The sequence below is a fragment of the Pseudophryne corroboree genome, chromosome 3 (assembly GCF_028390025.1).
Source record: "Pseudophryne corroboree isolate aPseCor3 chromosome 3, aPseCor3.hap2, whole genome shotgun sequence".
NCBI classification, from domain to species: Eukaryota; Metazoa; Chordata; class Amphibia; order Anura; family Myobatrachidae; genus Pseudophryne; species Pseudophryne corroboree.
In genome coordinates, this window is record NC_086446.1 from 225657796 (window position 1) to 225671659 (window position 13864).

Below are 13864 nucleotides of genomic sequence, written 5' to 3' on the forward strand. Positions count from 1 at the left end.
TTCCCTGCTGTCCGAATAGGCCCTAGCGTGGGCTTCCCCATTTAGAGAAAGAAATGATCAGCTAGTTAACAAATGCGCTAAACTTCCTAGATGCTTTCAGAAAAGTTGTTTTTGATGAACCAGGATGGATTTCCTTCACAGCATCAGGTATTTTGTGACTGAGATAAGGCACCCAGTCCATGGGACAATATGTGGTGCAGTTCAGAACTCTTGCCTCGGAGCTTGGGTGGAATAACAAAGCCCTAGTTGCCGCATTTCTGCAAGGGTTTTCAGAGCAAATTAAGGATTAACTGGCATCCAGAGAACTGCCAACATGATCCTTGTGCATCCCAGGTAGACTTCCACCATAGAACGCAGGAAAGGGAACAACCACAACGCTTCTGTTTCAAGCTTGCTCATTTCACGGCTCCTGTTGTACATCAGGAACAACTTTTGCAGGTTGGAAAATCATGTCTCACTGCTGAAGAAACGGAAGGGAGGTTAAAAAATAAGCTGGGCTTATGGGTGCCCGAAGCATCTGGGAAATTACCCAACTAATCGAGGGGTGGTCAGATTAGGCGCATTCCAACACACCCAAAAGAAAGTGCTCCAACTATAAATGTGACCTTGCTGCTGGAGAAGCCTTCCAAATCACTTAAGGCCATTTTAGATTCTGGCGCTGATGGCAATTTCATCATGGCCAAGAAAGTTCAGGAATTCCTAGTGTGCCTCTACAGTCTCTGCTCTGTATCATCAGAGTAGATGTAAATTTTGTACAGCTACCATCTGCTCCTAAACAGAAGTAACCATGCTGGCTGTTGCTCTCCACAGGGAGATAATCTCCTTCTATACACTCCCATCAGCAGAAAGTCTGATTATCACTGGTCTTCTGTTGCTACATAAGCACACTCCCACTTTAGATTGGAGTAAACCCCAAATCTTGTCATGAGTGATCTCTGCCATCAGAGCTGCTTTCTGACAATCAGATCTTTGTATCAAGTTATTCAAAATTCAACCATTTCCCAAGATGACTTTCTACCAGATCCATATAAGTCCTTTCAGGGATATGTTCAGCAAGAAAGCCGCCCATCTGGAATATTAAGTCTCTATTCATCTGTGACCTGGCAAAATGCCTCCTCGCGGAAGAGTGTTTACTCTATCGCTTCCTGAAACCCAGGCCGTGTCTAAATATATCAAGGAGAAAGCTTAGACGTTGGTTCATTAGAGAGTCCAAGTTGCCCACAGAAGATGGCCTTATCTTTAAGAAGACATATGGTGGTCTGAGACCTTGTATTGACTGCCAGAGTCTGAATGCCATCACCGTCAAGTACCAGTACCCCTTACTCCTGATCTTGGAGCTGTTCGATTGCAAGAAAGGGGCAAAGATTTTTACCAAGCTTGATCTTCATGGGGCCTATAACCTAATTAGAATCCGGTCTGGGAGTGAATGGAAGACTGCCTTCAACAAGTATTTGGTCATGTCTTTTTGATTATATAGTGCACCTGCTTATTCCAAAAGTACATGAATAATATCTTCTGGGAGTCATTGCAAGCATGCATGTGAAGTACAGTCTGGACTCTGAGCTAACCAGCTCTTCGGCAAATTGGGAAACCCCTCCTTTGAGCAAAGTACTCTCATTTCTGGAATACATTATCTCGGGCTTCATCCTCCAGATGGACCCAGTGAAACTCTCCGACATTGCCAACTGCCCTCATCCAACTGGGTTTAAAGCGATACAGTACTTCCTGTGGTTCTGCAACTTTTATCAACAATTAATTGGGTGCTAATCATCTGTGGCTCCCATTACCACACTTACCAAGATGGTTTAGGATAGTGTAGTCTCCTGAGGTGGAAGAAGCATTCTCTCGACTGAATCAGTGTTTCATCTCAGCACCCATTCTAAGACAACCCAACTTTGACCAGCCTTTTTTTCTCCGATGCCTCTACACTTGGGGTTGTGATTGGGATGGTGCTTTTGCAAAAAGATGAAGAGGGGAAATGGTACTCTTGTGGCTTCTTTTCCTGAACATTTTCGGCTCAGGAGAAAATGATGCCGTCAAAGATAAATACTTATTATACCTCAAGCTGGCTCTGCAAGAGTTGTTGGAGGGGGCAAAATTTCATGTGACAGTCTACACCAACCACAAGAACCTAACATACCTCAAAACAGCTTACTGCCTAAATTACCAGGAGTCCAGATGGTCATTATTCTTTGATCGCTTCAATCTAGTTATCACCTACTGCCCATGAAGCATAAACATTAAAACTGATGCCTTGTCCCAGGCATTCAGTTCCTCTGAGCAGGGCTATAACTATGTGTGTGCGGAGTGTGACAATACACATAGCGCTGCTGGGTAGTGGAGCTGTTGGTGGCACTTGTCAATTATCTATTTACTTTCACTTGCAGGTATAACCCTTTTTGAAGCCCATATGAGGAAGAAACCAATATATGGGCTCTTTGACTCAAAACACTTCTGGGTAACTGTTACATATCAATATTTGTTAGTGCGACAACCATAAAAAAGAATAGACACCTTGTTATTATATATCTGTTTCTTCCTCACATGTAGACATATTAATCTCTATAAGTTGATATAAGGAACAGAAAAGAAGAAATTTTTGCTCTGAGAAATGTCTGATATTATTCAAACTCACTTCAGATCTAAGTGAGCAATTTTTAATAAGTTTTTTTAATATTTAATATTTTCTTGTGATCATCTGTTTTACTACTAAGTAAAAAATAAAAGTTAAGTTTTAACTACAATTATACCCGTTGTGTAAGTACAATTACCAATCAAATTATATAAAACTTGATATACATCATACTAATTAATCAAAAGCGTGCCCCAGTAAGACCAAATATTGTTCTTGCTTCTTTGCAAAACCCCATGAAATAGTTTGTCCTGAACTAATTTCTGGGAGCACCGCCAACCAGAAGCTGCTGCATAAAACCCTTGAGGCAGAGTCAGCAGCCCTACGTTGGTCTCTATGATTATCTTCTCTATACATATTTTGTTAAATTTTTCTAAAATTTCCAATCCAGTCCAGTGCAGATTCCAAACCCCAAACCCTTTCTGCCTTTTTGAAGCCCAGCAACTCCTGACCGCCCATGTCTCCTACCTCCACCCCTTCCGTTGCTAATACCTATACAACATTCATGAACTAAACTTAATAGCTCTTTCTTTACAGTATTTAGTCACACTGTCCTTTATTACATTTCAAGATGCTGGCATACCCGGGATTCAAACTCCTTGCATGTGGCATTGCAGTTAGACACACTATATCCATTAAGATATCCTGCATAGAAAGGAAGATAATTCTAAGATAGAGAATTCTAACTATTCAAAGCTTACCTTACACTTTGTGAAAAGAAAAAAAGATCAGCATTACAGCTAGGCAGATCTATATAGTGTGTGACTTCAAGAAATTGGATGTGTAGCTGCACACTACATAGATCTGCTCAATTGCAATGCTGATTATTATTATTTTTTTTTTACCAGGTACAGGTAGGTAGCTTGATATTGTTAGAAATCTCATAGTTTTTATGCAGAATCAAATAGATCAATGAGTATGTGGTTGACTGGAATGCAACAGGTTATAGGTTTGAATTGTGGGTATGGCAGTATATTGAAATGTGTTATTTAATAAAGGGAATATATAAACAAAATGTGGGAAAGGGCATCACAGCATGGGCTTTCTCTGGGATCAATTTTGTCATTCCCCTTCCTCATGAGGCATGTACCTTCTGCCCCTATTGGAAAAATGGGGGGGAGGTGCCAATTCTTTCTGGCACAGGGCACAAAAAAGACTAGTTACAGCTCTACCACTGAGTATGACGTTTGAGAGGATATGTAGAGTCTCAAACCTGCTTGCTGTACAGCAGTAACCAGCAAGGTCAATATTCCTTCAGGAAAAACATTTGTTGCCCTCAAACTTCATGCAAAGCTACTCTAGTGGGCATATTTGTCAAGCTTCACCAGACATGCAGGGGTGTAAAAAGAACCCTGGAACTAATTATCAGGGACTATTGGTGGCCAACTGTTCATCAAGATGTCAAGGACTTTGTGGCAGCCTGTCCAATCTGCTCTTAACACAAGATTCTACCGGAGTGTCCCATGTGTTCCCGCATCCACTACTTGTTCCTGATCATCCTTGAACCCACATCTCTGGCCAAGGTTTCAATACAATCTGGGTAGTGGTGGATAGATTCTCCAAGGTTATTTACTTTGTTTTATTAAAGGGGTAACCTTCGGCCCCAAAATTGACAGAAGCATTCATAAGGGAAATTTTCAGGTTGCACGGGTTCCACAAGTACATTTTTTTTTCTCCAACAGAGGGGCACATTTTACCTCTGAATTCTGAAGATCACTATGTAAGTGCTTTGTCAATCTGAGCTTCTCTTTAGCCTACCACTCTGAGTAATGGGTAGATGGAACAAGTAAATCAAGATTTGGAGAACTTTATCGGGTTTACATTTTTTTTTGCCAACTAAGATGACTGAGTATCTCTATTACAATGGGCTGAAATCATCCGTAATAATCTTTTCCACAAAACCTCTGGTCACTCTTTGTTCAATACGGTCTGCATCCTTAGATCGCATCCTTCATCCTTAACCTGAATTCCAGCCTACCGATTTATATCCCTTCCAGCTATCCATGGCACAGTGAACTGCTTCCTCGACATTTGGAAAGAGGGGAAAAGGAATATGTGCAAACCTTCCTCATAGTACAAACTTTCTGCTCATAAAAAGAGGAAGAAGGTTCCTTTTGCTGATACCTGGTGATAAAGTCTGGCTATTGACGAAACATTTGCGCTTGTTGTTTCCACCATGAAGTTTGCTCCCAGATTCATTGGTACTTTACAGAGCCTCCATGTGATAAATCTAGTGGAATACTGTCTGAAGCTTCCTGGCACACTCTGTATACCTTGTTCCACATCTACCTCTTCAAACCTCTGGTTCTCAATCTATTTTTGACATCCTGAAATCCTCCTTCAGCTATTCCGGTAGACCAAGAGGAATACGAAGTGAAACAAATCCTGGACTTAAGAAATTCTTGAAGTTAAATTTCTGGTGGCTGTAAAGGATATGGGCCCTCATTCCGAGTTTTTCGCTCGCAAGCTGCTTTTAGCAGCTTTACACACGCTAAGCCGCCGCCTACTGGGAGTGAATCTTAGCTTCTTAAAATTGCGAACGAAAGATTCTCAAAATTGCGATTACACACCTCTTAGCAGTTTCTGAGTAGCTTCAAACTTACTCGGCATCTGCGATCAGTTCAGTGCTTGTCGTTCCTGGTTTGACGTCACAAACACACCCAGCGTTCGCCCAGACACTCCTCCGTTTCTCCAGCCACTCCCGCGTTTTTCCCAGAAACGGTAGCGTTTTTTCACACACTCCCATAAAACGGCCAGTTTCCGCCCAGAAACACCCACTTCCTGTCAATCACATTACGATCACCAGAACGAAGAAAAAACCGTGAGTAAAATTCCTAACTGCATAGCAAATTTACTTGGCGCAGTCGCACTGCGGACATTGCGCATGCGCACTAAGCGGAAAATCGCTGCGATGCGAAAAAATTTACCGAGCGAACAACTCGGAATGAGGGCCATGGTACTGAAGAACGCTGTTGGGTCAAGGCCTGAGCTATTCATGTCCCTCAACTTCTCTGGAACTTCCACAAGGTTTCCTAACAAACAATTTGTGAGCTGTTCGGTGCCTGCCCCTAGAGTAAGCGGGGTAATGTCACAGTGCTCCGGAACATGGTGGTCACTTACCGGGTCCGGCAGCGCTGGTCTCTTGGTTGGTAGCAGGGCAGTGGACAGGAAGTCCCTGGCACCTGCTGCTGAAGTCTCTGGCTCCCACCTGTGGTGTCCTCCAGCTGCAGTCTATGTGACTGCAGCTCCCATAGGCACACGCACTCCACTCAGTGCAGGATTTAAAGGACCAGGTGAGCCAAAGTTTGACATCACACTGGCACCAAGTTTTAATTGCCCTCCATTAGGAGGCTTTCTCTGAGCACTATTCAGTGGCAGAGTATAGGCTCACAAACCATACTCCAGCATTAGCCTTGTGCTACTTGTACTCTTTGTATAAACTACGTTCCTGTTCCTTGTGTCATTCCTGATTCCTGCCTTCCATTCTCCATTCCCTGATCTGTTCCTGGTAATTGTCTGGCTGCTTCAATTTGTGTTCCGGCCGACTGGCCCCACTGCTATCTGCTGTTCCTGTGTATGCACACCATTCAGCCTATTCCAGTATCTGCTCCAGTGCATACCAGTCTACTACATACCTGGGAACACAGACAGAGGACCACGACCTGCGTGCTGGGTGCAGCTAAGTACAAAACTCTTTTGCGGGAATCCCTGGTGAATACCACAGGCATGTCAGACTCCACGACTCTGTTCAGGGTCTTTGCCAATCCCAAGGTACGAGTTGGCATTCACAATCCATCTGTGATTTTGTGACATACAGTATGCATTGTGCATGCCATTTTTAGTAACATATTCTGTATCAAAAATGGATTAGGTTTAAGAGCGGTCAATTAAGCTGCATAGATGCATATTTATTATTTATTTATTAACCATTACTTATATAGTGCCAGCATATTTCATTGCGCTTTACAATTAGGAATAACCAGTGGAAAAGAGAGACTGGTCAATAACAGCCAGACAGACATAGAGGTAAGAGGGCCCTGCTCGCAAGCTTACAATCTATAAGGAAATAAGCATTGATACACAAGGATACGTGCTACATATTGCATATTAGTCCAGCTAGGTTGCAGATGTCAGGGCCGAAACTAGACTCGTCAGCACCCGGGGCAAGGAAGCATTTTGGCGCCCCCCCTCCCCGCATTACACAAAAAATTATCATGTTATCAAATATTTAGAAAGGGGATACCATTGAACAAAATTGCGCCTCATGTGCCCCAAATGTCCTAAGCATCTGTCACATAGCCCCTGTGTGTCCCCACACATTGCACCACATTACTGCACTACATGATTACACTAAGTGCCCTTTATATTGCACTACACTACGTACATGCCCCTATATGCTGCACTACATTACTACACTATCTCCCATACACTGCACTACATTACATGCTCCTAACACTACGTACATGCCCCTATATGCTGCACTACATTACTACACTATCCCCTATACACTGCACTACATTACATGCTCCTATACACTACACTACGTACATGCCCCTATATGCTGCACTACATTACTACACTATCCCCTATATGCTGCACTACACTACTACAACATCCCCTATATGCTGCACTACATTACATGCTCCTATACACTGTACTACATACCCTATATGCTGTACTATATATTACTTCATTACACTACACTACACTACATCTACATTACCAACAATAACACTGCAGGCAGGTATCCCCATTTTACACAGTGCGGCAGGCAGATATCCCCATTTTACACAGCGCGGCAGGCATATATCCCCATTTTACACAGTACGCAGGCAGATGCCCCCATATTACACAGTACGCAGGCAGATGCCCCCATATTACACAGTACGCAGGCAGATGCCCAGATATTACATAGTACGCAGGCAGATGCCCCCATATTACACAGTACGCAGGCAGGTGCCCCCATATTACACAGAACGCAGGCAGGTGCCCCCATATTACACAGTACGCAGGCAGGTGCCCCCATAATACACAGTACGCAGGCAGGTGCCGCCATATTACACAGTACGCAGGCAGGTGCCCCCATATTACACAGTACGCAGGCAGATGCCCCCATATTACACAGTACGCAGGCAGATGCCCCCATAATACACAGTACGCAGGCAGGTGCCCCCATTTTACACAGTGCGGCAGGCAGGTATCCCCATAGGCAGGTGTCCCCATTTTACACAGTGCGGCAGCGGCAGGCAGGTTTCAAGTTGGGGGGAAGGAGGGGGGGAGAGAGAGAGAGAATACTTACGTCTTCCCGCTCTTCGGTCCCGCCGCCTCACGTCCCTCGCGCCGGCCGCCTCCTCCTTCATGCTTATCACCTCTCCCCGAGCGCTCCTGCTGGGGGGGCGGGGGCGGGGCTTCGCAGAATGACGCGTTTGCGTCGTGACGTCACGACGCAACGCGTCATTCCGCGAAACTCCGCCCCCCGAGCAGGAGCGCTCGGAAGAGGCGATAAGGAGTAGAAACGGCACTGCCGCCGGGTCTCTCTCAGCGCCCCTCTAAATCCTGCGCCTCTAAATCCTAGCCCCCCTAGTTTCGTCCCTGCAGATGTTCTCTGTATGCTCCAGTCACACAGGAAATGTTGGCCTATAGTCAGCGGGATGTGAAAGTGAAGAAAGAGGAAATACTGTATGTAAAGTTGTGTGGACTGTATAGAGGGAATATGATTGGGTAGGATAATTATAATTATGGTGGTTATGTGGATGGTTCTGGAATTTGATAAGCATGCATAAAGAGGTGAGTTTCAGGGAATGCCTGAAGGTATAGAGTATATAGGAAAGTATTGTTGTACGTGGGATTGGGCACAGACCGAAAAAAAGTTCAGTAACTGTGTATGTGAGCAAGTAATTCATATTCATAAATCCGATACTCCTGCATAGCTTACTCTGCCCCTAGGCAAAGAAAGCTGTGCGGGGAGCCGTCAGTGTGATCAGCTATTGTGTCCGATGGACACGCATGCTTATCACAGTTAAGAAAAGGAAAAAAAAAATCCTATTTACCTACCCAGGTGGTTGATGCTCTGGAGCGGGCTGCCGCTCATCAGAGCTCCTTGCTGCTCCTGTGACCTCCAGTGCAGTAAAGTGAAGCTGCAAAATGGCAGCTCACTTTACAGGTCACTGCAGCAGGGAGCCACAGTGATATGCAGCCCTCCAAGAGCTCCGATCACCGATCTCCGGGTGTGGGTGAGTATGAGCAGCGGTGTAGGCTGGGGTGGGGGTGTCATAGCGAAGGGAAAGGTGGATTTTAATAAGTTTTAGACAAAGCATGTTTTTGGTTTGGTTTTGTTTTTTTGCAATTTGCCTTCAGAAATGTCATGCAGGTTCACATGAGTGCTCTATGTGACACTGTATTTGCCCTAATACTGCACTTATAGTTCATATAGGGGGTAATTCAGAGTTGATCGCAGCAGCAGATTTGTTAGCAGTTGGGCAAAACCATGGCCCTCATTCCGAGTTGTTCGCTCGCTAGCTGCTTTTAGCAGCCGTGCAAACGCTAAGCCGCCGCCCTCTGGGAGTGTATTTTAGCTTAGCAGAAGTGCGAACGAAAGGATCGCAGAGCGGCTACAAAAAAAAATTGTGTAGTTTCTGAGTAGCTCCAGACCTACTCCTAGCTTGCGATCACTTCAGACTGTTCATTTCCTGATTTGACGTCACAAACACGCCCTGCGTTCGGCCAGCCACGCCTGCGTTTTTCCTGGCACGCCTGCATTTTTTCGAACACTCCCTGAAAACGGCCAGTTGACACCCAGAAACGCCCACTTCATGTCAATCACTCTGCAGCCAGCAGTGCGACTGAAAAGCTTTGCTAGATCTTGTGTGAAACTACATCGTTCTTTGTAATAGTACGATGCACGTGCTCATTGCACCGCATACGCATGCGCAGAAGTGCCGATTTTTTGCCTGATCGCAGCGCTGCCACCGAAATCTGCTAGTGAACAACTCGGAATGACCCCCAATGTGCACTGCAGGTGTGGCAGATATAACATTTGCAGAGAGAGTTAAATGTTGATGGGTTATTTTGTTTCTGTGCAGGGTAAACACTGGCTGCTTTATTTTTACACTGCAATTTAGATTTCAGTTTGAACACACCCCACCCAAATCTAACTCTCTCTGCACATGTTATATCTGCCTCCCCTGCAGTGCACATGGTTTTGCCCAACTGCTAACAAGTTTTCCGCTGCGATCAACTCGGAATTAGGCCCATAGTTCCAAAGCTAAAGAACAAAAATTCTCCAGTCTGGTATTCAAGTCTTTCCTTTGAATTAATTCAGATAAGGACAACAAAATGACCATTAACTTTTGACTGACTGGTTCTATGTGCTGTTATTTAGCAATTTTTTTTTACATATAATGCACTGTTAGCAAATGAGCCCTAATTTCATGTATTTATATATTTTAACATAAGTGAGAAACTGTTTACATTCAGTTTAATCTATATAAATTTATAGCAGTTGTTGTCTCAATTCAGTCTAAAAGTAAAGAAATAAGTGAGGCTTGGACAGAGTTCAAGTTTTGGAACATGTTGCTGAAACGTGATCTTCATATTAATGTATTTTCTCAGAGACTGACCAACATTTATGCAAAGTAAGGGTCCAATGGGATCACTCATGATTACTTAAGTACATTCGTAGTTGCAAACAGATGGAAAGGTTAACACCCATTAATTCCCATTGGTAACTAAGAGATGGTCCATTATGTTGGTAGTTTTTCTCAATGCATAAGAGTATGTGCGGTTTTGTTTTGCTTGATCTGGACAGCACTATACATCATACAACATTACACAGATACAAATTAAAAATACAACATAAGACTAGTTGTCTAAGAAGATGGAATTAATTCAAATATAAACGTAAATCAAACTTCCTATAAAGTTCCTTATATTTAAAAAGTAATGTTAATAAACCTTTAGGTAATTGTAATACAGTGGCATGCATTGTGCCGCTATAACACTTCCTTCTTTGCATCATTACCGAGGCGAAGCAGGAAGGGACATCGACAAGCTGTATTAACATCTTGACTTCCAAAGCGGGGTAGCGAAAACTTCCCCCCTCCAGCGATGTCCTCCTGAGCTCACCACCTGCAGCTGTCGAAATTAATCATACATTGCCCGCGCATGTCGTCCTGCTATCTTTTAGATAGCAGCGCCTATATGGACAGGAGCAAATAGCGCCTCTGTCACTGCGCCCGCACCGCCAGTGTCTTACAAGTGGTATCAGCGCACTGTGATAATGCGTCTTACCCATATCGCAGGGTGATACATTTACCCCATGGTGTGCCAGCAGTACTGTTAAAATCTAGGTATGAAAACACATGTACTGGCCTTGTCAGCGCCCCTGTCAGTGTGCCGTACCGCCAGTATCTTACATGGGGGAGAAGCAGTATAGCACACATAACGTGTACTGATACCGCTTCTCCCTCATAATGATGGATAATACATTTACCAACATGTACCCTATTGTCATGATATCAAGCAAATGAAAACACTGTAGCATAGCATTTTGTATGCAAATACAGTCGCAGTCACACACAGGCATGCTGCATATCATTTTAATCAGCAGAAGCTGCTTGTGCATTCTATTACAGTATATTGCATCTAAAATACTTTATTGTGGGAAAAAATGCAAAAAAGAGGCTTGGCGCTACCAAGTCACATGGCACTCGCGCATTATATGTAACCCTACTTGTAGTACATGGATCAAAGATGTAAGCGGACACATCTGTACAAAATTATTTATTTTTTAGTTTAGCTTTCAGATTGTCCTATATGTCCAATTTTGCTTATGCAACTTGGTCAGTGCATGTGTTTCCATACGTATATTTTAACAGGAAGGATCCGACAAGCAATGAATACCCACCATAGCCCTCAATTCCAACAAAAGCCCTTTATTAGACTTTGCCTATGGGTGAGCGCCCCATTACCACTCAGTTACACCCCGTCAGATGTAAGCGGCGATGTGACTGAGAATGTTTGGCTCTGAGGCATGCGTAGTGCAACACAAGCACCCTATTGCTGAAATACCTATTCTTCTATTAGTTTCATATCTGTAAACTGAATTAGAGTATTACCTTTCTTTTTAACAGTAAACACATGTCTGCATGCAGCAATATTTGCAATAGGAAAGAAGGACTTACCTGCATGGGCTTGTCGTACCATCGATTGCCTCCGTTTTTGTCATAACCTCCACCATGAAGAAGCTGCAAGGCCCGATTGGTGTCATTTAGCTCTAGGCCTGTTGGTGCATCCAGGCACACAATGCACATACATCTTTCAATCATATCAAGAGAGTCACGATTTGTGGAGTCTGTGAAATGTACATTATAAAAAAGTATAAATTCATATTTATGGATCAGATCATAAAAATTGGTTGTTTAAGTAATGGAAGCAGAGCATTAAGCATTACCATATTGATTAGTATTAAGAACACCTACAGTAGTGGCACCTGTCATCATATAGGCATTGCGGTTCTAGTCCTACTCCTAACTATGCCCCTTGGTGCACATACCCGCTATTGCAAAGGCAGGGAACTAATCACTGTCCTTAAATAACACCTAATAATTCAGCAGAGGAAATATTTGTATAATATTTCTCTTGAACGACAAAAAATACTTCATAATGATGGTGTGCACTGGTAACATAGAGTGGGATTGGCCACCGATGTCCCCCAAGATCAGTAGAGTGACAGGTCCTAACTGGCGAGAGTGTGTAAGATGATGTACATATGGAAAGCATAGAAATGGGCAGAAAGAGGTTTGAGCCAAAAGGGTAAACAGAAACCAAAATATAGCATGAGTGAGCGGTACAGCTAGGCAATGCTGGCTGCAGGTGCTCAAGTAACACCTTTTAACATTGTAATTATTACTTCATACAAATTTATCACATAGCTACTGCTTCTTACTTATGTAATACTTATTAACACTTTAACCTCCCACCAGTGTGGTGCCTTGGGGCGGTTTACCAGTGCTGACTTAAACCTTAGTGTTAGGGAACCACCAGATGAGGTCCCTAGTAGAGATGAGCGCCTGAAATTTTTCGGGTTTTGTGTTTTGGTTTTGGGTTCGGTTCCGCGGCCGTGTTTTGGGTTCGAACGCGTTTTGGCAAAACCTCACCGAATTTTTTTTGTCGGATTCGGGTGTGTTTTGGATTCGGGTGTTTTTTTCCAAAAACACTAAAAAACAGCTTAAATCATAGAATTTGGGGGTCATTTTGATCCCAAAGTATTATTAACCTCAAAAACCATAATTTACACTCATTTTCAGTCTATTCTGAATACCTCACACCTCACAATATTATTTTTAGTCCTAAAATTTGCACCGAGGTCGCTGTGTGAGTAAGATAAGCGACCCTAGTGGCCGACACAAACACCGGGCCCATCTAGGAGTGGCACTGCAGTGTCACGCAGGATGTCCCTTCCAAAAAACCCTCCCCAAACAGCACATGACGCAAAGAGAAAAAGAGGCGCAATGAGGTAGCTGTGTGAGTAAGATTAGCGACCCTAGTGGCCGACACAAACACCGGGCCCATCTAGGAGTGGCACTGCAGTGTCACGCAGGATGGCCCTTCCAAAAAACCCTCCCCAAACAGCACATGACGCAAAGAAAAAAAGAGGCGCAATGAGGTAGCTGTGTGAGTAAGATTAGCGACCCTAGTGGCCGACACAAACACCGGGCCCATCTAGGAGTGGCACTACAGTGTCACGCAGGATGTCCCTTCCAAAAAACCCTCCCCAAACAGCACATGACGCAAAGAAAAAAAGAGGCGCAATGAGGTAGCTGACTGTGTGAGTAAGATTAGCGACCCTAGTGGCCGACACAAACACCGGGCCCATTTAGGAGTGGCACTGCAGTGTCACGCAGGATGTCCCTTCCAAAAAACCCTCCCCAATCAGCACATGATGCAAAGAAAAAGAAAAGAAAAAAGAGGTGCAAGATGGAATTGTCCTTGGGCCCTCCCACCCACCCTTATGTTGTATAAACAAAACAGGACATGCACACTTTAACCAACCCATCATTTCAGTGACAGGGTCTGCCACACGACTGTGACTGATATGACGGGTTGGTTTGGACCCCCCCCAAAAAAGAAGCAATTAATCTCTCCTTGCACAAACTGGCTCTACAGAGGCAAGATGTCCACCTCATCATCACCCTCCGATATATCACCGTGTACATCCCCCTCCTCACAGAT

At 43.9% G+C, this 13864-nt stretch overlaps 1 protein-coding gene across 1 annotated transcript in view; it reads right to left on the reverse strand.

Moving 5' to 3' along the window:
- The window catches only part of CHAT (choline O-acetyltransferase), a 248852-nt gene that overhangs the window by 109811 nt on the left and 125177 nt on the right, over positions 1–13864 (reverse strand). Inside the window, exon 8 of the mRNA XM_063958862.1 lies at positions 11815–11984. Coding sequence (XP_063814932.1) covers positions 11815–11984 — 170 coding nt within the window. The remainder of the gene's footprint in view (positions 1–11814; positions 11985–13864) is intronic.